At 37.9% G+C, this 27380-nt stretch overlaps 2 protein-coding genes across 4 annotated transcripts in view; both read right to left on the bottom strand.

Annotated features, from left to right (window-relative positions):
• The window catches only part of LOC135073035 (probable phospholipid-transporting ATPase IA), a 121429-nt gene extending 116321 nt beyond the window's left edge, over window positions 1-5108 (bottom strand). Inside the window, exons 1-2 of the mRNA XM_063967045.1 lie at window positions 4995-5108; window positions 3914-4033 (exon numbers count right to left, since the gene is read on the bottom strand). Of these exons, the coding sequence (XP_063823115.1) occupies window positions 3914-4033; window positions 4995-5043 (169 nt within the window). The 5' untranslated portion in view covers window positions 5044-5108. The remainder of the gene's footprint in view (window positions 1-3913; window positions 4034-4994) is intronic.
• Window positions 5109-5792: 684 nt separating this feature from the next.
• Window positions 5793-27380, bottom strand: part of LOC135073031 (cholinephosphotransferase 1) — a 30536-nt gene continuing 8948 nt past the window's right edge. The window contains exons 3-8 of one of the 3 annotated variants that reach the window (XM_063967035.1): window positions 21519-21677; window positions 19121-19252; window positions 17937-18095; window positions 17319-17444; window positions 16511-16643; window positions 5793-6799 (exon numbers count right to left, since the gene is read on the bottom strand). In XM_063967035.1, coding sequence (XP_063823105.1) covers window positions 6693-6799; window positions 16511-16643; window positions 17319-17444; window positions 17937-18095; window positions 19121-19252; window positions 21519-21677 — 816 coding nt within the window. In that variant the 3' untranslated portion in view covers window positions 5793-6692. Of the gene's footprint in view, window positions 6800-16510; window positions 16644-17318; window positions 17445-17936; window positions 18096-18401; window positions 18534-19120; window positions 19253-20730; window positions 20863-21518; window positions 21678-27380 lie in introns of all 3 variants that reach the window. The other 2 variants (XM_063967036.1, XM_063967033.1) reach the window with 2 other exon arrangements.

A 27380-nucleotide genomic window follows, 5' to 3' on the forward strand; every position in this document is an offset into this window, starting at 1 on the left:
CAAATTTTTGCTTTGTTTTTAAGCATGTTAAGGAAATAGTTTCAAAGAAAACATTAAACATGATTTGCTTCTTGCTTAACACTTAACTTTCAAGATAGGTGTGTTGTTTTGAAGCAACGAAAGGGCTTAAAAAATAAAATATTCATATGGCTATTTTCATAGTTTGAGTTTATAAACGACTGTTTGATTACTACTGCAATTGACAACGTTTTAGGGGGCTGCATAACTTACAAACCTACAAAAGGCTTTTACCTACCTACCTATTTTCGTTATTATTTATTAGTTAGGTTTTTAAACTACAGAAGTGTTTACCTTCCTCCCGAACTTTTCGATCCTGAATTTTGTTTTTGTTAATTTTCTTTAAGTTGTATTTACACATACTTTGTATAAAAAGAGGAAAATATTTAGGATAATTGTTTCTCTGTGATTTCCGTTAGTAGATTTTGATAAAGAGGTTCCTTGAAAACAATTCAAACTACAAAATTCAAAATTACAGGGTGGCAGTTAGGTACCATCCTAGACTGCATCCCACTTAACACCAGGTGCGATTGTGGTCAAATACCTACCTGCCATGTTAATCTTGTTAAGCATAAAAAAAAACCTATGTATGTCGGGAAGTCACAACCAACAAAATGCCCACAGGGAGTCTTCATATTACTACTATGTCGTGACTTATATCATTAGCGCCGCTTTTTGAAGCTCGGCCATTTGCGTGACGAACGCTTTGGGGTGTCTATTGCTTTAAATTTTCAGGAGTTCGTGCATTGTTTTGTGACTAAGGTCAGTGGTCGTGTTGTGGCCACACGCTTAGCCGTTGGGCTGATAGGCAATTTTATCAGATATTTGGTAGCTTTTGAAGTTTGACGCCAGATTTATAGATCTTGCCCATTTATTGTCCCGAACCAGTGGCTGGGTTAAAGTAACACTGAGACGAGTAAAAGAGCTTTTTAAAAGCCTTCTCGTAAAAAATAAATAAGGTTTATGAGACATTAAAATGTAATATTTTTATTAATTTATTTGTTATTTATGATGTAGCGACAAAGTAGAATTAGGGTGATTATTTAAAAATTAGTCTTTGCGTTCAAGTTTCATGCATGAAAAATGAACAAAAGGCGCACCCGCGCCTCTAATAGAATTTGCCCATTACCCGCCGCGACGGTTTACAGGAGTAACAACTTTATTGTCAGTGAAAGCATACGGGATACTTTTTGGAGAATTCATGTAGCAAAAATTAAGGTAGGTACCATTCAATAACTGGGCAAAAGCCTACGCCGGTGAAACAATATGATCTAAAACGCCAAATGGAAAGGAAGTCTATTTTTAACCGACTTCATACTGTAAAATATCGATATAAAGCTCTACCTACTGGATAAGATTATGTACAATATACATATCCCACTGATAGGTGAAACAAAAGAACATTATTAATATGAAGGGGGGGGGGGGGGGTAAATTGTGAAACTAATTAAAACCTCATAAACAGCCTAGTTTTACACAGCATACTCTTACGTATGTTTACGTGTATTTTTTATGATTGCATGTGCTGTCACTTTATTAGATTGGAGTTTTTATGCATCCACAGTTTTACAGTGCATATTCTGAAACTTTTTCAGTGCACACATGCTTCAGCTATTTCATGGAGAACAATATTTATTGAGTTCCCCAGACTCATTTAAGAAAAAGATCATCCCATTTTGCATCTCATGTAACATAATGGTAAGACTGCTACTTGACATATCAATGTAGGCTCCCACAAACACAACTAGCTATAAAAACTGAAGTGGCAGCACATAATTTATCTACGTTTCCACACAATAAGCGCGAGTATTTCCTATTTTTCTCAAATGTCAGTGAATATCAAGGCCGGACTTGGCGCCCAACGTGGGGCGGCATTTTTGGCCGCGAAGGAAAGGCCACTGCAAAAAAGCTAGCTTTGTACGGAGCATCACTGTCGTTCCGAGTGGGACTATTAACATTTAGATAAGGTTATAAAAACAACAGGGAACTTCTTTTTACTACTGTCTCTGTTCTAAGCTTGTCGTCTTACGATCTCGGGCCACGTGTTTTGCAAAGTTTTAGTGTTGTTATATTATGTTTGAGTTACTAAATTGTTATTTCGTATAAACCAAAAGATATTATCTATTTATGAGGAGGAGACGTAACGTCATCTAATCCTTCTTTTAATATAGGTAAGTACTCGACATGTCTTACACACCGTTTTAAGATATTAAGTTTCGCGCGATGTAAGCCCCGAGAACAATGGGTGCTTTGTTACCTACTACCTGCTGCCGTATACAGAAGACACCCTGTGCTATACACAGCAAGAAAGATAAGCCAGTTTACTTGGAGGAAGCGGAATTATCTGCGATAAATCTACTAGTTCAGACTAAAAGCGCAGCCAGGTGAAGGAGTAAAGGAAAAGGTCATCATAATGTTTGTTATAAATGCAGCCTTGTAAAGCATGACAAGAGGAAAACGGGTAAATTGTTCATTTTAATCACAGGGAGGAGGAACACGTAATAGGCGATATCAAAAATATCGACTGGAAGTACCAGTTGACCAAAATTATACCTAGGTCAGGGACGGTTAAATGTTCAATGCAACGACCCGGATGTTCTAATTCAGCTATGAAAGAGGAAACTCACGGCTCCCAATTGCAAGTCGGGGCTAGCTGCTGGCATATTTATGCTCCCAGCACAGTATCAACGCGGCTGGAGCGCCAGGCGCTTGGCTAATTTCGGTAATTTACGCACCCTCCTAGTTTCGTTTGCAGCAAGTTTCACAGTTACTCAAGCGGAAATTCATAACCCGACTTACTGGAGTCCCAAGAAGTTTCACTTTTAGCCGACTTTCATGACTCACTTGGCTTATCACAGGTGTACAGTTTTGCTACACGTGTCTTTGGCAAATATGATAGGGAAACAGGAGCCTCTTTTCGCTATTCCTATTTGACGAAAATTTTTCATGTTAAAGTTTACCGACTTGATTTGTAGAGATGCAATACAAGTCAATTAAACGATAATTTGTATTGCAGTGTAATATACCAAATAGCCGAACTATCAGAGTATTGAAAAGCTGGCTCGCTTTTGAGGTGCAAACAAATTAACAGCCGGATGCGAGTCCGCGACCCGCTAAAAGCTTCCGGCCGCCGGACAACCACCGGACATTCGGAACTCACACAACAACTATAGGTATGTTTATGTTCAGGAATGGCTGTTTGTTACTACGAGTATAATTTATGTAATACTCGTACAAGTGTCAAAATCAGTAAAAATATACTTGGAAGTATGTTTTCAGAACGTACAATATTAACAAAACTGGAAAGTTACTGGAAAATAAATATAGAAAACAGGGATTTATTCCACTAGACTTCTAGGGTGAGTGATGGTGATTAAATACTTATTACAAAATCGAGAGCTCAAACTTTAGTTTTCAGTTTCAGTATTTTTTGGAGTATCTTTAAACTGAACTAATGAATTGCTCGTGAACTCATCGGCTAGATTTAGCTGACCTCGCCGTAAACAATTAGTAGTGTGTCCATTAATTAAAGCCGAAATAAAAGTCGGACACAATGAACCGGGACGCGGCTTGATTGACCACCCCGCGGGGCGCTGTTACTTCCTGATTGACATTTGACATTATGACGCAACTTGCGAGCTGTAGATCGTTTTATAGTCATATTTTTGCACTTTTATACTTCAAGCGAGAAAAACTTAGCAAGCACTTCCGCTACTTTACCAAGTTTTAAAATACAAAATTAAAAACTTTGCGTCTGGCACGAGATCGTTAAAAGCATAATCAAGTTTTAGTTTTAACCCAGAGTTGTGGGATCTTCAACAAGCATATTAGGTAAGTAATTGTTTTAATACTCAACTAAAAATAATATAAGTAGGTACTTAAGCTAGGTACTTACATATTCTGGTCCAGGGTGTAGTGTAGTCGCGATAGAACTCAGCCAGGCGGCGTTTCCACCGCACCACTGCGCTGGCGCAGAGACCCGAAAAACTTGTGACACTCTCGTTGTCTTCGTGATCTAACACGGGGAAAATTAAATTTAAATTAGACACTCGTTTAAAGAGGTTGTTACACCGCCATGCCTGCTGAACTTCTAAAAAACAAAACTACCCCCACACAAGAAAGACGTCAAAACGTCACAATCATGAATTTTATTTCTTTAGCCTAGGCGCAGACCATCGATTTTTCGTCGGCCGATAGTTTAGTCGGGCAGTTGATCAGTATGGGCATGTATGAAAGTGCGCACATTACACCGATTCGATTTGGCCGGATTCTTCATACAATTTAAAATCGGGCACAACTATCGGCCAACTAAAAATCGGCGGTGTGCGCCTAGTCTTAAAGATGGACCTTTGAAATGTGAAATCTTCAATCTTCAAGTTGTCATTTCAGGCCCTACCTATCTTTTGTAAAAAGTAGAAAGGATTCTGTCATGAAGGTATTTGATTTTATCTGTAGGTAGGTGTGAAGAGATAATCCTTATCTGACGATTCCAAGTTCCTTACTGCGTCAATAAATAAAATCGATGCATACCTACTTACCTGTAACCGCACGATAAGATTAGCTAGTGTAACGGTGACTCTGTGGTTTAATAATTGAAAAATAATACTAATAATGTTGTGAGATACCTTCCTAATATTTTCCAATTTTCAACCTCATTTGGTCAATCGCTTAATTTTTGCTTCCTACTTAGTCTGAGCAAGTTTGTAGGTATGTAGGTTTGGTACTTTAGGTAATATTATAAACTAGGTACTGATTTAAGCTTTGTTTCACATACCTACAATCTAAGCCTACACTAATATTCTATCATCTAACTAACTAAGGCATTTAATTGACAATAACAACAAAACAACTAACAACATACTCGCCCTAATCGACATCGAACTGATAACAGCAATTATCGTGTCTGTAGGCGATTAAAAGCGCATTTGACTGGGTAACAACTCCTATTACTATTATTAATTCAATAAAGTACTCACCATTTGTCTGGAGAAACTCGTATCCAGACCTTGAGCGCCATGACCACATTTTATAGGTTATTTAATTTTTTTAAAGCCGAACTTCCCGCCGTGTTGGTAAACAAACTGCCCAGGTTAGTGTTACCAGACGTAAAATTTGTAATTCCCACATTTAAAATTATTTAGGGGGAAATTGATAAATTACCTGGTAACATTTCAGCATTTTTTTTCAATTGCTTTGCACAGTGGATCAAAACAATAAAATTGGAGAAGGGATGGTTTGGGATGGTTTGACTGGCAAAGCATTTTGAAAACTGTTGGTTACCATTACCATGACCATTATTAATTATGATATGATTTGAGGGAATTAAAAAAAGCAAGCCAAATAGATCAGTCGCCTTAAATCAAAATAACAATGTAGGTAGGTACAGATATCATAATATTATATTGTCTAAAAAATTAGATTTACTATTATGTAAGTACTGCAGTATTGCTGTTAGATGTAAAATAATTATGTAGATACTTTTCAAATTATATTCATAATAAAAAAGATGACGACGACCTGATAAAGGTAACAGGAAAGCGCTGGATGCAGGCCGTTGGTAGCGGCTTGCATATTGTGTGCTGTGGAAGCCATTGGGGGAGGCCACGTCCTATGGCTGAAATGATGATGAAAAAAGGGTTGGAGTATAGGAAAAAAAATGTACGCACCGTACGTTTTAAAAGTAATTCTAATTTTGTTCAATTGCTTTTTATGTTGTTTATAAGGAAAGAAGACATGAAAAATTATGCTATTAGGAAAAAGTACAACAAAACACATTGTTATTTAGCGTAAGCCATCCAGCTTATTTAATTCAACAAACACCTGATATTTAATACAATGTACTTATTAATGTGTAACATAAATTAAAATTAACTAAAACCATTCAATACTGAACTACAAAAAGGAATTTACCATAAATACAGACATGCTCTAATACCCATTGAAAATATTTATTATTTATGATCTAATTAAATGCGCCTCTTCAAGTTTTACAAATAATATGTAGCGAATATTCGTACTCTACCATGCACTCACCACAGGGATAGTGAAAAACATAGTAAATAGAGCCTACTCTTTGTTTATTGTAATGTCCCATGTTTTTATTACTTACTGGGTGCTTCAGAGATTAATAATCTTACTAATCTTAGTGATGAATATGGATTCTGAATTTAATTATCGCTCTTTTATTCGAGTTTGATCAAGGTTCATTGAGGACAGCAGATTTTCGAGAATTGTAAAAAAAATCTGCTGACACTCAGTAGGTGTCGGTGTAATTCTTACTATTTTGTTCTACATGTTTTTTTATGTAATTAAATAGTTTTATCTATTACATACACACGTGTATCAAACTAATTAATTACATAAATTATCCCGTAAATGGTTTTGCTGATAAACTAATGTACCTGCTAACTCAATGCACTAGTTTTTGTTCATACGGTTATCCTCAACAATAACAATGTGTTTCTTCTACAGCTAGCGCGGCTTAAACTAAATTCGAGAGCAAAGGATCTGCTATTCTGTCAATGTTTGTCAAAAAACTTGTATCCTACTATGACGTCAAACTAGCAATATGTTACTAGACAGAAATAACATATCCTCAACTTCGATTCTCTTTTCAGCTACACTGAGATATTGAAAACTACAATGAACTAACAATGTTAAATGAATAATTAAAATCACAAATTGTTGTTTAACACATTGTCATACGCGTACGCGTGTTTGTGAGAGTTTGGCGCCAAGGGAGAGGTGTCCTCAGTGTCGGACGGCTCGCTGTCACTGCTCGCTGGAAACACAACGGCAACATTACACGTCACAAATCAAATCACATACGGAACAAACAAACTAAACTAATACAACGAAAGTTAATCGAGCTTTGAAAAGGTTAGTATAGCAGCATGCAGATATAAAATTTACATGTTTTATTAGTGTCATAAAGATAATACAACCTGAGAAATACAAATATCGACTAAGTAAACGCAAAACTTTTAACTTTCTAAAATATTCCTTCATAGCCACACACCAAGCATCGTAATGAATAACATAAAATATAAACACCAATATAAAGCACGCCAATGTTATGGTGACACTAACCTTAGCATCCTTACGCTGTATGTAGCATTATTACTGGGAAACTAGTTTACACATCTAGCCTGCTGCTGGCGTGACATGAGGACGCATGAAACCCGCACCTTTATTACCCTGAACTTTATAAACAAATGAGTACAAAATTACAAATACTTGAGCGAAATAGTCGTCGAAAACCCAATAATAAGCAAAATAATGCTAGAATAATAAACATAAATGATTTAATTACTGGCACATGAAACAATTTTTGTGTTCCCCAGAAAACTACAAATATTTTTCAAACATCTCATTCTGTTTTTGTTGAATGAAACAAGTATTTGAAAATGCTTATTTATTTCACATAAAAAACACATGTCACAGTATATGATACAGCCAGCTTGCGTTCTGTCCTATGTATAACACATTGTATGTACAAACTTAACTCTACGCGGCACCTACTCTACGCACGCAGACTCTACCGTTGAGCGGACTTATAACATGTGGTACAAAAATATAGTGGTGGCAAACAAAACTACTCTTTTTAGACTAGACTTACGGTTTCAAATTTTAAAGTTACAGACAAAAATATGGGACATTGAATATATTGAGGGGATAAACTAACAAAATATCTTCCAACAATCACACCAAATAGCTTGAACAAGCGATAAACATTACATAGACACATAAAAAAACATATAACTCGGGAACAAAATACTGAAACATTTGCCCCTTGCAGGATTCAAACCCACGATCGCTGGCTGTGTAGTGTTAAACGTGATATAGTGCTAATACTCGACTGCAGCTGAGTGTGAAGTCCTACTTCATGTCAAGCCTTCACAACTTGATAAATTTCATATTCAAATTACAAGAAGTCGAGTATTATTAGTAATTAAGTATACACTTGCTGCTATGCTTAATATTACCACATGAATGTGTATGAAGATTACACCTCACACCCCTCAATATTATCAAGAAGCACTTTTCTTAGCTAACAAAATCATATACATTGGATAAATACACATATTTACGTTATATAGCATAGAGAAGAATGCAGAGGTTGAAGTATTAGTCACGAACGAGCCAACACCGCTTATGTTAATAATATAAATATATTAAAATATACGTCATTTCCAATACTTTAAGATTAATCAATTTTAAAGGTTGGTAATATCTACGAGGAAACATTATGTGGAGTTTGATTTTGTTTAATCCATATTCCGTGGAGTCTATCAGGGTTTGTAACATGATATGAAGTATGAAAGATGGTAGCAATAATACCAATAATGGATAAAACAAATCAAAAAGTAAACCACATACATTTCTCAATTACCACCTTACATTAATGCACTCGATATCGAAATGTCCACCTCATGAATTAAAAGTCAGTCGATCTCATTAGTTCTAACCGTCACGTCTTTGGGGCGACAAACGCTTACCCAGAGCAGACGTCTATCTTACAACACAAATATCACACGTGTGACGTACGTGACACGTCATGTAGCAATGTATCTTTTCTGAATGGTTATCTTTAACATTTTGATTGAACAGCAGCCCTTTTCTCATTCCGAGCAAAAAATCTTTGACTTTTAATTTTAGAGTAGTGAAAGTCTCGACATCTGTGTCAGTGCGCACCTTATTCGCTAATGAATGTAATTCAATAAATTACTTATAACTTTTTAAGCTATTTCTTCGCGACATGCACTAGAAACATTTCAGTTAAAATAACGAATACACATAAATACTAGTCTAACAAAGTGAAAAATTTCTAGCTCATAGCTAATCGAACCACTACAAATTTACTAACAATTTTCGGTACATCCCGGCTAATTATCTTGTCTTTTGACGTCTCACATTTTTATTTTGTCGTACGCCTACTACCCTAGTGCTGTCCAATATTCGATAAATCTAGCACTGAATTATGATGATTTTGTGCTGTAACACGAAAACTTGTGCAATATTAGGCTCTTATTCTAGCTCAAGTTACATTTAATTGATTAGATGTTATCAAAGGCTTGCTCATTTTGTCGGCCGATTTATTCTTGGCAATTTTATGGTCGGTTAGGTACTTTACAAGCAACATCGTCTGTTTACAAAATATCTCAATTTTCAATGCAATTTTTTTTTAATTAGTAACAAAGCACGAACTATATTTCATGAAGAAATCCATCGCAAGAGTTTGTGAATAGACGACACCGCTCTAAAATAAGAGACAAGACATTCGAGCAATCACTGCAAAATCAATCGATTATTATTTATCGACTGACAACACTAGCGCCACTCGCGACTTACTGATCGTAGTCTTCTATGAATATTCGGAAACTACCCGCGGATTCACAATCTACAGGAAAAACGAATATACATAAAACTTTGCATTATTTATTCGAGATTGTAGTTTTTAAATTTTTATTTCATTTTTTAAACAAATATTAATCTAAAATTTATCTAAAATGCTTATTTAATTGTTGTTAGTTGGCATTTGCGGACGTTATTTCATGTGTAAAATTTAACTTTTGTAACAGAGTAACAATTTCATCGTGAGATCATTCATTCATTGTTCGCATGTAGTCATTGGGAGTCAATTAAGAATATAGTAGTAATTATATTACTATTCAAGTTGCAATAATTTGACGAATTAACTTTGAATTCCTACAGCTTTTAAGTCACCAATCCTATCCTCCACATCGACCGAGTTCTAAGTACAAACACTTAACTTACAGCTCAGAAGTGTGCGTTAAACAATTACAACGACAACGATATTGGACCGAGTTATTTCGTCTTCATTTATTGCGAACATTTTGTACAAATAACCACTAATAATAACACTTGGCAAGATGTAATACATTTCGATATATAGAAAGAGACAACTAAAGACGCGACGGTGCGTAAAAAGCATTGCTCGAGTCATATTCTATACATCGTTGTGTATTATTTCCTGTCTCACTTAGTTTTATTTCCTCACACCTAAAAGGACAAAGGTCAAATCTATTTTTCACGTCCCTACAAGTCCTAAAGTATACTTAAATATCATTTAATGTTGTTATAATAAAATAGGCAATAGACTAGGAAGGAAGAAGATAGATAGTGCTAGCTTTACGTTTAGCCAAGACTAAAAGGAATGGAACATTATTACTACAAACGAAATCAAATACACGACACAAGGCGACCAACATAGCCCACACTTATCATACAAATATACTAACACATTTAAACCGTACCATAAATTAGTAAAAGGATTTTGAACATAACTGTTTTTAATAAAAATAATACCTCTTTTAAAAGTAACTTATATTTGCACCATACAACAACTTGGACAAGAGAATATATTTTCTATACAACGCGCGTTCAAAACAACAGTTCAAAGCTATTCACAGACGTAGCCCAGATAGGTGAAAATTTGACAACCAAAACATATTAGTAATAATAAAAGAGTAACGAACATTTCAAACTTAACAGCAACAACGCATTCGGGCATGTTCCATTCTTTTTACTCCGCACGTACGGGCCAACCATAACGTACACATAGCCTCGCCACGCCCACCGATTTAACCAGTTTTGTCAAGTAAACCGCTAACTCCCTTATAGTCACACACACGTATCACTTTACTACTCCAAATATATGGCATTTATGGATGACCCAAAATGAAAATGATCTTGTCACATTTTAATGAGCTTACTCTAATACAGATCGCAATTTGTTCTCTTTTATGTTTAGACGCGTGTTTTTCATTAATATCATTTGAAAAGTGACATAATCGAATCATTTTTTTTTTATGCTAGCCAAGGCAGGTATTTGACTATTTCAAATCACTGGTCGTGATGTTTTAAAGATATCTTGAAGAAGGCATTTCAGAAGAGCAATACGATAGAGTACACGGTCACATCGGTATACCCCATTGGTGATGCAAAATTCCATATAGCCAACAATCTTAATTTGTCTTAACAATGACGTAGTTTTACTATAATATTAACCAATAAATAATGAGGTTAATTAATGGCAAGAAACGTAAGGTTTAACAAATGGCAATGCCAGATTTTGTATGGAAGGTGGCGTCTTTTTTTTTTCGCGCGGCCATCGACCACACTTTGTTTTTTGATTACAAAATAGTGTAATAAACCAAACTTACTATGGCATGTATACCTCTAAACTCAGTCTGAACTGAGTTACGAGCATTAGAAGTTTGATGATTTTCATACTAGATTTGCTTTTTGCGCGCAAGTTTTGTAAGAAATTGCAACAAAATATTGCGCTATTTTTTTATTGCGCTGATTCTGCTGCATACTGATGTCTGGAGCCTTTAATGGATGGTATTGTTTGTTTACACATACAATGTCACTATTTTGTTGCAATTTCTTACAAAACTTGCGCGCAAAAAGCAAATCTAGTATGAAAATCATCAAACTTCTAATGCTCGTAACTCAGTTCAGACTGAGTTTAGAGGTATACATGTCGTAGTAAGTTTGGTTTATTACACTATTTTGTAATCAAAAAACAAGGTTTGGTCTATGGCCGCGCGAAAAAAAAAAGACGCCAATTTCCGGCATTGTCTTTTAAGTATAGTCCATAATTGGATTTTGAACTATTTTCAATAACCAATGTGGTGCGGTTGTTGTTGTTATAGTTATCTCGTCGTGACGTTAAGATAGTCCCAGCTAGAGAATTCCATAGAGAAAGAGAGAGTAAGGGGTTAGATGCCACAATACTGACAAATTAAATGTGCTCACTGTCACGTAAGGTCACAAGTTTTCGTACTATTGTCAACCCTTTCTGTTCTATGTATGAACAGTGTCATGATTTTCGAAGTGGTTCGTAAGAGGCATAATCATAATATTAATCATCTAACTGTTACAGCTTATAAAAACGCGCTTTTGAGTAAGAATCGGATTTTGAGCGTCACATACACGGGCCTACATAACCACGTTAATCGACGAGTCGGTGTAGGTCGCGCAACGAGAGTTGAGGCCATCAACACGACCAAAGATTTGTATCTGCATACGTTGTTTGTGCTGTAGTGGGACTGACAAGTGCTTTCCGTCTCGCTTGCAGACATTAACAAGAGCTGAGGTGGCTAGTGTATTCGATATACAGGGTGTGGTTTTGTAAAACAACGCTTATCTCAGGAGTGGTAGAATAAGCGACACGGGTGCTAAAAAAATATAAAAAAAAATCATGGAAAAGTCCATGAAATCAGGAAAATAGTATTATTACGCGGGCGAGCTATCGGTCAGTCCCCCGCTCCCTCGGGGTGGCGGCCGCATGTGCTCGGTGATGTAGCGGGGCACGCGGGGGTGGTGCGGGCGGTAACAAGCGCCGTCTTGAAAGTTTTGAGAGACTTTTGAACAAGGTTTTTTACTAATAAAGTAATAGTTAAAATTTTATTTATATTTTTCTTGTAATTACTTTCATGTATACAACTAGGGAATGCAAAACCGGTTAATCGGAAACCGAAAAATCGGAAAAACCGCCCTTTTTCGACGAATTCTAAAACCGGTTTTAAAAATCGAAACCCGGATTTAAATCGGTTTTTCTATCTGTATACACGTAACAAATTCCATAAATAATCAATATCATTTTATTATAATATAACCTGGGTATTTTGATATTTGACGAATATTTGGTTATTTTACAATTTATAACTTGGCAACATTGTCACTTGGTTACTCCGTCGTTTACCTTTGAACGGGGAATCCCCGATAATTATTTAGGACTCGTACCGCCCGCGCCCGCCACCTGACATGACCCACCCCGCGATTCAGATAGTTGGTGATTATTGCAGTGAATAATTAACCTATGTGTGAGTGAATTGAACAGTTTTTATTTCTGAATTGTTTTGAACATTGAATCTCATTTATTTGCGATATCTGCAGAAGCTTATTACTGTAATACTTAGTGTATTGAAATTTGACAGAAATACCACCTAACGTTCACAAATAAAGCTTTTTACATTTTATTCTACTTTTTAATTTAAGATATTGCTTAAATCAATCGTAATTGTAAACAAATACGTTTTTGATGTACATTACGTACAGTCGACAGCACATCAAGCTATACATTTTCGTTGCAAAGTCGCCCCTATCGCAACTACGTAAGATACCACAGTGTTTACGTTGACGTGCTGTTGACCGTACATGGTGGTAATTAACAAAATTTAAAAACGTATTCGTTGACAATTTACATACAATGGAGATAAACCACCATCCCTTGAGTTAAATTTAGCTTATTCATTATGCATTATGTGCCTATTAGTCCAGTCAATAAAACATTATAAGATGGAAATCCGTGGAACACAATTTCTGACTTCAGGACTTTATTTAGACTAGTTAGGAGGTGAACATAGCAAAAGTCCCCGCCCTTAGCCCTTGAACCGGCGGGGTGAGGGGGGTTTAAAGGTGCCATTTTTCGGTTTTTCGCTTAATCCTCGGAAACTATACGTCCTAGTGACATGGCTACTATGAACCAAAAAAAGCTTATTCAATTTGATACAGGTGAGATAGTCAAGTTTTTCTATATCTTGTAAAGTTTTTGCGGCATCTGCTCTAGAAGGTCTGTAATATTAGAAATTTTATTTTTGTCTTACATGTTCCCATCAACATTAAGCAAACATTTTAGACTAGCGGGAGCATGTTGCCTAGTTCCAGGGAGGGGACTGCACTGTGCGTATATTTAGACGAATCAATTCGAGCCACTTTTGACTCCTCATCACTCAAAAACTACTGTGCATTAACACTTCAAAGGACAATGACCAAAAATGTATGGAGTGTGGTCCAAATGTCCACCACTAACGAGACCTATGTAGTAAAATAGTCTACTAAATACTGATTCATTATAACCAAACCGCGCAATCAAAAGTATGCTGTCAGTAAAAAGTTATGACTGAATGAAAAGTCATGTTTTTTACCTTTTCATCTGAAAAATGTTCTTGATATCATTCTATCCATCGCACATTTTGGATTAATCTATGCATGTTATGTCATGTCGCTTAGTGTGCCGTCTTAGATTCTCGCTAAAAGAAAAAAAAATAAACTCAGAAGAAAGATAACAATATTGGAATTATGGTCGGGTGGTCGCTGCTCCGCCCCTATTGGTTGTAGGGTGATGTTATATAACCTAAAACCATCCTTGATAAATGGGCTATCCATAACAAAAATAATTTTTCAAATCGGACCAGTAGGTTCTGAGATTAGCGCGTAAACTACTACAATTTTTCATACAGTCATAACTTTTTACTGACAGTTTATTTTTTTTTCGTCCCATACTGAAAGTTTATCTCTATTTAATGGACCATAAGCCAATATAGGTCTCATTAGTGGTGGACATTTGGACCACTTTTGGTCATTGTCCTTTGGCTCATGTGTTGAGACTTGCAAGATAAACATCAGCTTCAAATTTTATAAATATACCTCAAACGGTTCTTTAGGTATTGACGTCCAAAAATCTACATATCTGACCTATAGACCAAATTCTAACAACTTCCAGATGACCTTGAAGGTTCAAATTTGGCATCCAGATAGGTAGATGTGTAAATACAAAGGAACAAATAAAAAACCAGTAAATTTTAACATTTCACAGGTGAAAGATATATTTTAGTGTTCTAAATGTCGATTTTTGAACGTCAATACCTTAATAACCGTTTGAGATATATTTATGAAATTTGAAGCTAATGTTTATCTTGCAAGTCTTAACACATGAGCCAAATATGAAGTGTTAATGCACAGTAGTTTTTGAGTGATGAAGAGTCAAAAGTGGCTCCAATTGGGTCGTCTAAATATACGCACAGTGCAGTCCCCTCCCTGGAACTAGGCTTAACATGCTCCCGCATGTCTTAAATGTTTGCTTAATGTTGATTTAGTCGATTTTCTCCTGATGGGAACATGTAAGACAAAAATAAAATTTCCAATATAGCAGACCTTCTAGAGCAGATGCCGTGAAAACTATAAAAGATATAGAAAAACTTGATTGTCTCACCTGTAGCAAATTGAATAAGCTTTTTTTGGTTCATAATAGTTATGTCACTAGGACGCATAGTTTTCGAGGATTAAGCGAAAAACCGAAAAGAAGTACCTTTAAACCCCCCTCTCCCCGCCGGCTCAAGGGCTAAGGGCGGGGACTTTTGCTATGTTCACCTCCTAACTAGTCTAAATAAAGTCCCGAGGTCAAAAATTGTGTTTCACGGATTTCTCTCTACACCGTCGTTAAAGCATTCATTGACTGGACTACTATAATGCCTAATGAATAAGCTAAATTTATCAAAACTGTTATAACCCTCTCTTAAATAATGTAATCTAACACAAAACGGACAGGACGTAACAAATCGCTGTATGTAACTATACTAGTTGATTGAAAAAAAAAAAATAGAACAATAACCGATTAAAAACCGAAAACCGGTTTTTTTACTTGGAAACCGAAAAAAAAATCGGTTTTTGATAAACTTTCGGTTTTGCATACCCTATATACAACCACCACTGAGATAAGCGTTGTTTTACAAAACCACACCCTGTATGAACTTGAACGTGTTATGTGTCGGCTGCGATCCGTATTCAAATCATCAGTGAGAGACTGAGAGTGCGTTTGCCTCAACATTCATTGAACCACCTATAGTTAGGGAGTATTTGAGCGGTCGAATATTACATCACTGTGAGTGTCTCAACATTCATTGAACCACCTATATTTAGGGAGTATTATGGTGCGTCCACACTGGGCGAACGGGCTCGCGCGGCAAACTCGACATCCTGCGCACTCAAGAGGGTGAGTAGGATGACCAGCGTGCTGCGCGAGTCCGTTCGCCCAATATGGACGCATCATTCGGGCGTCAAATATTACATCAGCGCGAGTGCCTCAAGCTTCATCGAGCCACCTATATTTAGGGAGTAACATCAGTGTGAGTGCCTCAAGATTCATTGAGCCACCTATAGTTAGGGAGTATTCGGGCGGTCAAATAACATCAGTGTGAGTGCCTCAAGTTTCGTCGAGCAACCTATATTTAGGGAGTATTAGGCTAAGAACTCACGGCGCGATTTTCAACCGCGTCCGTGGCGGTGAAAATCGCGCCATAAGTTCTTAGCGTTAGGGCGGTCAAATATTACATCAGTGAGTGCCTCAAGTTTCGTCAAGCCACCTATAGTTTAGGGCAGGGATGGCGAACCAATGGCACGCGTGCCATCGATGGCACGCGCCACAATATTTAGGGCACGCCACCAATCACAAAATTTAACTTGTATTATCTATACCCCTCATTGATAGCATTAGGTGTTATTTGATGGCACGTCTATGACTACATCAAACATTTTTTTCGGAAAAGTGGCACGTTGAGACATAAAGGTTCGCCATCCCTGGTTTAGGGAGTATTAGGGCGGTCCAATACAGTATAATTGACGGCCTAGGCCTGCGAGTTATGCCTCCGCGCGTGGCGTGGCACGCGGCGCGGCGCCGTACCGTTGAGGCCGGGCGGCAGCGGCGCGGGCGCGGGCGGTGCGGGTGCGATCCGGAAGAGTCGGATGTGCAGGTGCGCGCAGATCTCCAGGCAGATCTGACCGCAGTACCGGACCAGGTCTGTGCACACCCATATCTGGAAAACATTTTGATTACAACACTACAGCTGTAGTTGACGCTGATATATTGGTATACTTTTTATGAGCTGTCAAAGTACGATTCTTTTTGCATGGCAACACAATGAGGGCTGTCATATTTGCCTTCACCAGATGGCACCGCTGTAGAGTAAGGTACTATTATTTTATTTTATTAGGGACAACAAACAATTGTACAAACGGTTTTACAAAAAGTCTTACAGATATATCTTAAATAAATGCACAACCAGCACCGTTATCCACGAAAATAACAAATAGAACAGCTACTAAGGTCGCACACGTTTGAAGAAATTATTTAACTAATTTTAAGTTTCTGACAATAAATTCCATGCAAATTTTAAGTTTGGTAAGTTAAAATTGACAAGTTTTAAGACAAAAATTAGGAAACAACTATCATTCAACTAGTAACTAAGACAGAGCCGGCCAGGGACGCTGAATCGGTACGAGCACTGTAGCATTTGCACTCAGTAGGTTGGCTCCACCGTAGAGCAAGATATTGTTACTCTTCATAAGTGCCAACTGGTAAATATAAAAACGATAGCCCTCATTCGATGACGACACTATTTCGCCAACTTAATCGACTAACAATACTTTTATTTTAAAACATGTAAAACTAATTCGAGTCTTTAGGTTCATACTTAATCTTAAGAACTTACCGTGCAAAGCCACAGCACGTAGTACTCCGGTATCGCGTTGTTGAAGTACTGGTTGAGGAACAGCATGGCCGGGCCCAGCAGCGACCAGTCGTAGTACTCCATCTCGCTCTTGGTCATGTGAGCCACCTGAAACGCACGATGAGAATATTAATATAGGAAGAAATCTCCAAGTAAATTTAAATTATTTATGGCATTTGTTGTTAGAATAGTTAGGTTGGGTTGCACCATCTTATTTTAACTTTGACAAACGTCAAAAATCATCAAAAATTCGGTTATTTACAGTTAGGCCCAGAACACACGGTGAAACGCAACTGCTACGTAACTGCAACTTCTAGTTACTTTTGAGTTGCATCTAAGTTTCTGCCATAGATTCTGTTGAGAGACCACACATGACGCGACCAGTTTGACCAGTTCAAACCGGTTTCAAAAGGTTTGCGTTTTACCGTGTGTTCTGGGCCTTACGGATAAAGTTTGGTGCTTTGGTGCTGCAGAGAAAATGAAAGAGAAAAATTTTAAAACAGCCTAACTCTCATTTTAAATTTTGTTACGTATGTAGAACGTATTAGTGCTTATGTCTTCTATTTACAACGAACATAGCTCATTTTTTGTAATACTTACCACTAATCTGTTGGTGACTTTGGCAGCGACCATACCGAAGGCCAAGATGTACAAAGCGGGGTGGTTCTCGTACACTTGCGACTCACTCTTCTGGAAGATGATGAACGCCGGCACCACCACGAACGAAAACGGAATCACCGGCGAGAGGATGCTCGTTCCCTGGCAACAAAACTCGCTGTAACATTGCTACAACCAACACAACAAAAACTAAACGGTAAAAGCGACTGCACATACAAACAAAAAGCGAGCAATACAAAACTACTACGAAACACAGCATGCGAAGCGTCCCAGGGGTGATCAAACAAATGCATGAACACAGCACAACCACAAACGATCGTCCCGACGACTGTGAGCATCTGTCCGCCAGCGTTCTAAGGCATTCGTGAGGCCAGTCGTTAGTCACGCGACACTCTGTGCGGCCATGTTAGTGTTAACGGCACAATGCGTATATCATTATGTCCTTACTGCGACCGTCGAGCCGTTTTTCCCCACTCCACCCTTCATTATCACATTTACGTAGCCGAAGATAAGGTACAACGCCAGGAGGTTGACCACCACGTTCGAGATCATGATCAGACTGACGTTTACAGTCGGCAACTGTGGTGTTAGTCGGTGGCATGCGGCGTGATATGGTGGCGCGATGTCAGCATGCGGTTAGCGGCCGGTGGGCGGCAGCGGCGACATATCAGAGAAAAAAATAACATGCCATTAATTGTCGGTACATTCTAAACGATGGCCGCTAACGAACCGCTCCAATAGAATCCATGTGCTGTCTTCACTCATCAATATAGTGGCATCCCACCGGAGGACCATAAGCAGTGCTCGGTTTCCTTCAACGTCTGCCGTGTATTATACATGTACCCCGAGTGCGGATGATTGGTTACGTGTCTTAATGAATGCAATTGAGATTAGTCATATCGTAAGATTAATCGACGACCCAGTCACAATAAGATAACCTTATACCGATTGTACGGCCAACGTAATTTGTTTTGCCGTACAGTTCAAAGTGTAAACACGCCTCCAGCAAACTGCCCGAAACTCATTTAGATGAAATTATATTACTTTGTTTGGAAATTATATTGGAAGATACTTAATTATCTGACTAAGTTTCTGACAGCGTGCTTCAGAAGCTAGAAAATGACTGAATCGTCGCGCCCATCGCGTTATACTCATGTTTGTCTTACGGCCACTGTGGATCCGTTTTTGCCGCAGCCCCTAACGCGGAAGGTGGAGGAGAAGTTGGTGACAAAGTAAAACTGGGCGGCGTAGCACATCAGGCTCGCGCCCAGGCACAGCGGCACTCCCAGCACTGGGATCTGTTCCACCATTCCCAGATGTAAACATGTTAAGACAAGTGCCAAGTGCTGACATTGTAACCTCCCTCATAATTTATGCTTAACTATTTCATTAAACCACATTTGTCAAGGGCGAAAATAGTACTATAACCATTTAATACGTTATTAGCGTGTACAGTCTTCATTTAGACTGTTTATATTCTTTAAAAACCCAAAATAATGAAACGACAACGATAATTAGTTCAGTTAAACTACCTACATGACACAACTCAAAAATGTATATCAATTAGATAGTTACAATGCAAAAATCACCATATTTTGACAAACACATACCAGAGCTAGTTGGTCGCCATGTTAGCCCCTCAAAATAATATTAGTAAAAACAAATGATTGTAATAGTACAAATGAGTGAAGACCCACATGATAAAGGACAACAAAATATATTGTATACGGGAACGAACCAGCCACATTGATACTATAATAACAGTTCTAACACTTGACAATACCAATAAACCTACACATAAGAGCAACAGTAATGAATATACTTAAAACTATCAAGACCCTATAGATCATGCTCGATTTACAAAAATAAATTGGAATAAACAGTGAGCATAACCTAGAAATCAAAGATAGTCGTGAACTAAACATGCTATTAAAAAAACCCACATGATAATAAGCAATGAAAACAATATTGTCAGAGGAATAACCAAATGGAAGCGGACGTATTTGTTCACACCCTTACACACTTTTATCACCTGAAGCTAAATTAAATAATAATTGCAAAAGTTCATCATATTAACATCAAACTTATTTAATTAATTAACCTAAAATCGTGTGTAAGAGTTATGTGACGAATATGCCAATCATGTCTAAATTATAACTAGATTGTATAACAATAAATGAAGATATAATCAATGACGACTTTCATTACAAAGAATAAGCCCAACGCATTCGAAAATCCTAACTAACACCTGTCTGGCGGAGCGGGAGAATATTGTTAGGAAAAATAATTATTCGAACAGTCATTTTAAAGTATGTTAACAATTAGACTAAAGTTAAGTGATGCCCTTTGCCAAGTCCCAATAAACTCAGATATGAAAGTCGTAACTATTATTTATGAAAAATATGAAAATTCACATGAATAAACTTATCACAAATGTCATCAACAGTGATCGTGTCAGACACACAGCGTTTTTTTTTAAGTTAACTAAGTTATCTGACAAATGTTTACTGTCAACTACTTTATTTGGACGACTTGATTATATTCTCCCGAACCTCCAGTCAAGCTACGTCAGTAAAGAATTTACACGTGCCGATTTTCGCCACCAGATTACGCCTCATGGCAAAAATCACGTCTTAATTGATAACATTTCGCGAATTCAGTGTGTGCGGTAATCGTCTGTGTGCTTCAAACGCGACAGATGTTTGCCAATTGGCGCATCAACGCTAAGTCTACGACTAAGTCGACCAATGTAAATGTTGAATCAAGCAGGTCTCACTGCGACTGTGGAGCCGTTCTTGCCGACGCCGCCGGTGGCGATGGCGGCTCCGAGCGCGCCTATGGTGAGGCAGGCGCCGGCCACCGCCGCCAGCGCCAGCGAGTACCGCGCCTCTATCATGGCACCGCCAACCTACGTCATGTGCGCGCGCCGGTTCAAATCGGTGACATCACGGGGTGGTATTGGTGGTAACGTGGCATGGTGTTGGTATGAGAAACGATCACAACTACGGTTGATGTGGGAACACATATAAAGTGAATAGATACACGTAAGTATATACTGTTTTGAAAATAAAATCATATGTATTTGCAAGCAAATTAATGACTGACTTCGTATTGGTATTGCTTAATTTCCAATATTCTCGAATCTACTTAAAACATTGGCATATTTCCAGTTTTTACATGACGTAAAATTATGATCACGCTATAAGAAATTAGCATTTACAATTTCCTACAAACAATAGTATTTTTATTTAAATACATACAAATACATAGTAGCACATAGCTTTTCTTTAAATACCTTAAGTATTCATGTGGGTATTTTTAAAACTAATAATTCCTCTTGAAACAATACTTCATTATTTCCTTTTAAATCGCCTAAACAAAGGCACTCATAAACTAGACCTCACTTTACAAAATTACAATGAAGTGATTAATTCACAATATTCAGATTCACCTGTGTTCGCTAGATTAAGAATACTATCATCTATTTGACGCACATGATTCGAGTAAACCATTTAAAAGAACTATTGCCAGAGGCTAAGGTGGCCTCAGGAAGGGTAGCATTACCTGCATGGCCCAGAAGTCTGGCCCGAGGGTCGCGGAGATGAGGTGGATGGCGATGATGGAATACTGCGCCTCGGTGACGTCAATGCGGCCCATCTTCAGCGTGCCCGTGACGTAGGCCTGCCAGTGCGCGCAGTAAAACAGCGTCATCGCGCAGAAGCACTGGAATTTAGAAATTTTTCATCATCATTATTTCAGCCATAGGACGTCCACTGCTGAACATAGGCCTCCCCCAATGCTTTCCATGTTGATCGATTGGTAGCGGCCTGCGTCCAGCGCTTCCCTGCTACCTTTACGATGTCATCGGTCCACCTTGTAGGTGGACGTCCCACGCTGCGTTTTCCGGTACGCGGCCTCCATTCCAGAACCTTTCTGCCCCATCGGCCGTCAGTTCTGCGTACTATGTGCCCTGCCCATTGGCACTTCAGCTTGCTAATCCGTCGGGCTATGTCAGCGACTTTGGTTTAGAAATTATTACTTAGACATTACTTCATCATCATCACCACTTCAGTCAATGTCAGTCTAATGTTAGACGTAATCCTTTCCAAAAAAACGTCACTATAAGGCCTCAGCCTCGAATTTAGCGGGCAGCGGGGCGGCGGCGCGGGAGCGGCAGGATCTTATGCGTAAAATCAAATAGACCGGTTCTCGAAAACAGCGGCGCGGGAGCGGGCAACGAGCGGGCAGCGGCGCGGGAGCGGGCAACGAGCGGGCAGCGCACTCCTTCTTTTGCCCACAATAAATCGAGCGTTAGAAATAAATTTGAATCGAAATAAAATTGTCGCCGTTGTTCAGACATTTCGTTTGCGAATAAAAACAAATATCTCGACAATACAACCCCGAACACAACACTTCGCCGCTAAAGCGCCGCGCGAGCTGCCCGCTTGTTTCGAGAACGGGTCTGCGTTGCCCGCCCCGCTCCCGCGCCGCTGCCCGCTGAATTCGAGGCTGAGGCCTAAGGCATATCATTAGCTGTTTTTCATCTAGCTGTTCTTCATCATCACTTCAGTCAATGGCAGTCTAGATGTAAGCTAAATGACGTCATTACAACGCATATCACGAGCTGTTTTTCATCTAGCTGTTCTTCATCAATATCACTTCAGCCAATGGAAGTCTAGCCTTCCCTAGAGAACGTCACTGCAACGCATAAATCATAAGCCGTTTCTCACCTAGCTGTTGCTGTGGGTTCTATAAGCAAAAAAACAAGATAAAAAATCTTTAACCTACTCTTACAAACCATAAAAACTGTGTGCATGCATATTCATATTACCTATACTCTGAACAATGCCTGTACGTGAACTCCGTGCGACCTGCATGTAATATTTTGATGTATTTGCTTCGACATGAAGGTGTGTAAATATACAAGCAATTATAATAAAGACAAAACAAAGGCATAGATTTATTGAATGATAACAATTCTCAATGTATCTTATCGTAAAATATATTGATATCGATTTTCCTCTAATGATTGCATGTAAGTACCTAAATGTAGTGCGTTTTAAAAACAATTTCATCGTGCATATTTGAGCTGATTCTGATTGAACACTGCTTTTTCTTCTATTGTTGTTAATACCCCTGGGGCGTAGACTAACGTCGTGACGTGAAGTGCCTAGTAATCTTCAAAGTCTAGTTCAAACAGAATGCGTTCCCAGCGCGCTATTGTAGTGCCCTGGCACGTGACCGAAAAGCGGTCAATAATTCATGAATTATAATCAGAAAGCTTGGAAACTGGACGGTTTATTTAAAAATAATGGTCTGTGAATCCGTGATGTTAAAAATATTGCATAAATAAAATGGTTATTCTTGGGAAGTTTTTAAAATCGATATCTCTTTGAAGATCATAAGCCAAACAAACCTTAATTAGCACATGGCAGGCTAACTATTATACCACATTGTTGGTACAGGTGGCATCCATCAAAAAGATGGGACGGTTTCGGGTAAAGCGGGATGATTCACGAGCTGGCGGGGGTCCAGGATCCGCGATACTCGGCGGAGACAGTTTGGCAAGTATCCCGAATAAGAATATTCCTATAGCGTCGACCGTGCGGCCTTCAAATGGTAACCCGCTAATGGTGACGTCAATTTGCCTTGCATAATAAGTGACCCCAGTCTTACGCACGGTGACTTCTAGCTTCGCCTTCGTGACATCCTGAACAGGGGTTTAAACGAAAACAATACTCTATAGCTATCGAATGAAATGGAATTGAATGCGCAAAACTTCTTGTTATAAAGACATTTGCGCCTCCAATGGCGGCCTAAGAATAGATTGGCAGGATGTTAATATTGTTGCTTTGAATTTGGGAAAACCATACCTAGTAACCGAATATAATGAACTTGGACACTAACTTGGCATACGGAATTTATTAATGAAAGTCATTGGTTTGAATTTGCAAGTACTACTTCGAGATGTGCGAAATAACTAACGCTCGCCGCTCCACTTAATCATCTCAAAAAATAAACAATTGTCAGAAACTGAATTAGAAATGGCGAAAGTTTATACTTTCTATTTAAAAATAAACGTACCGAAACGTATTAAAAACGTGAAGAGTGAAAGGACTTTTTTAAAGTTCAGCGACTCCTCCCCAGTTTAGCTGAAAAGGACAATGCGATTGTCTTTGACGTGAGGAGCGATCATCCAATAAACTAACGTTAGCGCCAGAACCAGCTGGTACAAGTAGGTGGCGGGTATATTCAGCAAAACGGTATTATAAAACTGTGTCTCATACTGTATCAGAAAGTTACATTTTCTGGTAATTAAATAAATCATGTTCAGTAAACCTGGATTGTCACATCAGCCGTTTGTTACCTTACTTACAAAATTACAAATTACAATTCAACCCACACAGCAGAAAAAGTAAAGTAAAAGAAAGTAGGCATTATGAGAAAAGCTCTCTGTTACTGAAATTCGGTATCATCAGGCTTAGAAATTGCTTTTAAATGGGTTGGTAACATTACTTCTAAAGCTGATACCACGTTGTAGTACTGAAATAAGTAGTTTTTTTCAGCTTCAGCCATCCTATTGTGTGAACATGTAGGTTCTTACAAATACTAGTTTTAAATAATATCTTATATTGATATACTTATTGACATGATAATATAGCTTTTTACCATTGAAATCCCCCAGTCTGAAGCAAATAATAGAAATGCGTAGTAGTAGCTGTTAGGAGCCGATAGCGATTGTACTCGAACTGATTAGATCAAAACGAACGATTCCCCGGTGACATCGTGCTCCGTTTTGCAGTCTTTGCTACGTTTCAGACACTTCTCTCTCAGGTCAAGATACGAGGTTGCCCTTGAGGGAAAACTCTTTGTTTCTTTCTACTAGCAACTGTAAGTGTTTTTTATCCATACCATTTTTTGCTAAAATTAAAGCGTAAAAGAATCCAACAAATAACATTGTATGTGTACTATTTCTTTGTTTCATCTAAAACCCTTTCTAAGATAACAATATAATGTAATACCAGGCAAGCTCTTATCAAGAAATAAATCATTTTAAAAAGCGTAAAATGACAAACAGAATTTACAAAGATTTACGCGATACGGAAGAAGGCAATACAAGATATAAAATGACATGAATAAAATAATAAAGTTAAGTCGAGCGACATGACTGATTACACCGTACGCGCTAACCGGCAAGATAACTTCTACAATACAAATTCATGGTCATACAGATAACTTACGTTGGTAGATAACGTCATCACGCCATACACCAAAAAACTTATTGAGTGTTTTAGGTGCTGCTTAATTCATAATAGCTATTTAATTTGCAAATTTTTAAATTAAGTAGGTACCTATTGCAAAAAAAAAGTTGGCGTAAGTGCGCATTTTAATTTTAACGTTAATAAAGCAACAACACCTCTACCTATAAAGTGAAATAAAAAAGACAATGGGATGACGTGCTTAAGATACGTTTAAAATATAAATTACATAAAAGTAAACAAAAAAGTTACGAGTTTAGAAATAATTAATTATCTAATACGATTTCTACATACCAATCACATCATTTTTTTTTATTTATCAACTGAATTTTAAAAGAAGTTTAGTGCAGGTATTTTATGAATTCAAAAAGACAATTTCTTCTGCGTATCGTTATAAATCAATAAAATTATCAAATGGACTGAATGTTCAAAAATAAAAAAAAACGTGTATGTAATTAATTGATTAAGAAAGACGAATTTCCTTTTTCGTATCGGTATTCAGTCGATTGATATTTTCGTATCAAATTGATATCTTGGATAATCAACGTTTGAGATTGTATTCTGTTGTTGTACCTATAAATAAATAAACATCAGTTAAAATTGGCGAGCAATCACTAAAGCTCAGAAGCGTCGCTCCTTGCCTCAGCGAGATTCAAGACTTTCACTTGGATGCTAACGGTACTTTTTGGGCACTCGCCCGGCAACTGGACCGCATATTCCGCTACCTTCCCAAACAAGTCTAGGTATAAGTAGCCAAATACTAAACATAATAAATAAATATAGAGCACGATGGCTTTGGGTTATTTTTTAAGTCTGTAAGAAATCCAGGGGTTTAAAAAAAGATTTAAATGCTCCTGCTCGTTCGTTTCAGCTGAATGACGTCCACTTCTGGACAAAGGCCTCCCCCAAGGATTTCCACAACGACCGGTCCTGTGCTGTTCGCCTCCAGGCACTTCCCGCGACCTTCACCAGATCGTCGGTCTACCTAGTGGGGAACCTACCAGATCTCATCACACTAATATTGACCCTTGGATGGACCTTAGGAAATATGGAGATAGTATTACAATATGGGGATAGTATTAACATAGAAGTGATTATTTCATTATGAAAAAATCCTGATGAGAGAGTCTTTATTAAAGCATTGAAGCACGTAGATTGATAAGTTATAACTGTAAACGAGTCCGCAGCGATTCTGCGGAGCAACGGCCTTGCTCTTAAACTTGGCATTCGACCGATTCGAGTCTCTTCAAAGCAACTTTAAATTAAAATAAACAACTAGGTCGGTACGCGATGAATATTTAATTGTACACTATTTACATAATTTTTAAATACATATACAAAAATTGCTGATTGAGCGATATCAGCAGGTTTTTGGTTAAACTGTGTCAAAATACTGAGTCCAAGTAAGTAGTCCCGAGAAAGTTGTAAGTGGAAAATGTGTTTGTTTTGGTAATTTTCAGAGTCACTTTTAATGCTCTTTATTTTTTAAGCGAACATACTCGATTTTTTAAATATAAATCTAAATGTAAAGTTCACATGTTGCGACCCTGTTTTTGTTTGTGAGTCACACATGGAACTTTCTTTCACAAAACAAAATGAACGTGGGCGATGTCATGACGTTAGCAACTGATACACGGAAATATTCCCAAAAGAATCTCCAAAGCCATTCAATCGTCGCGATAATATAGTACTCTATAGAAACCGGTTCGCAAATACATTGATTTACAATCTTTCTCAAGGCGACGCGCACTTTGAGTTTTGGCCAATCCAAAGTTCAACGAACGCATCCATCACACATGTGGAAATAGGCTGTAACGAGCTATTGAAATCCTTAGTATTTGAATTATAAGTTAATAGGTTCTGAAGTTTGATTGTGTTTTTGTGCAAATTAAATACATGTAAATATGTAATTGATAAGCTATAAGCCATTGTGTGATTACTAGTATTTGGTTAAATGGAGCAGTTCCGCCATAAGGATGAATCATGTATCCATACAGAAATATTTACGCTAAACTTTGTACACAAAAAGCCAACGCTACAATAACTTATTCGTAACGTCGTCAAACAAACCTTCACCCCGTAGACATAACAGCATGTGAAATGCTCACAATTCTGAGTACACACGCCGTGTCCACAACGTTCAGCGCTCGGCTGAAATGTTAATGAC

Source organism: Ostrinia nubilalis, chromosome 7 (assembly GCF_963855985.1).
Source record: "Ostrinia nubilalis chromosome 7, ilOstNubi1.1, whole genome shotgun sequence".
Taxonomy (NCBI): Eukaryota; Metazoa; Arthropoda; class Insecta; order Lepidoptera; family Crambidae; genus Ostrinia; species Ostrinia nubilalis.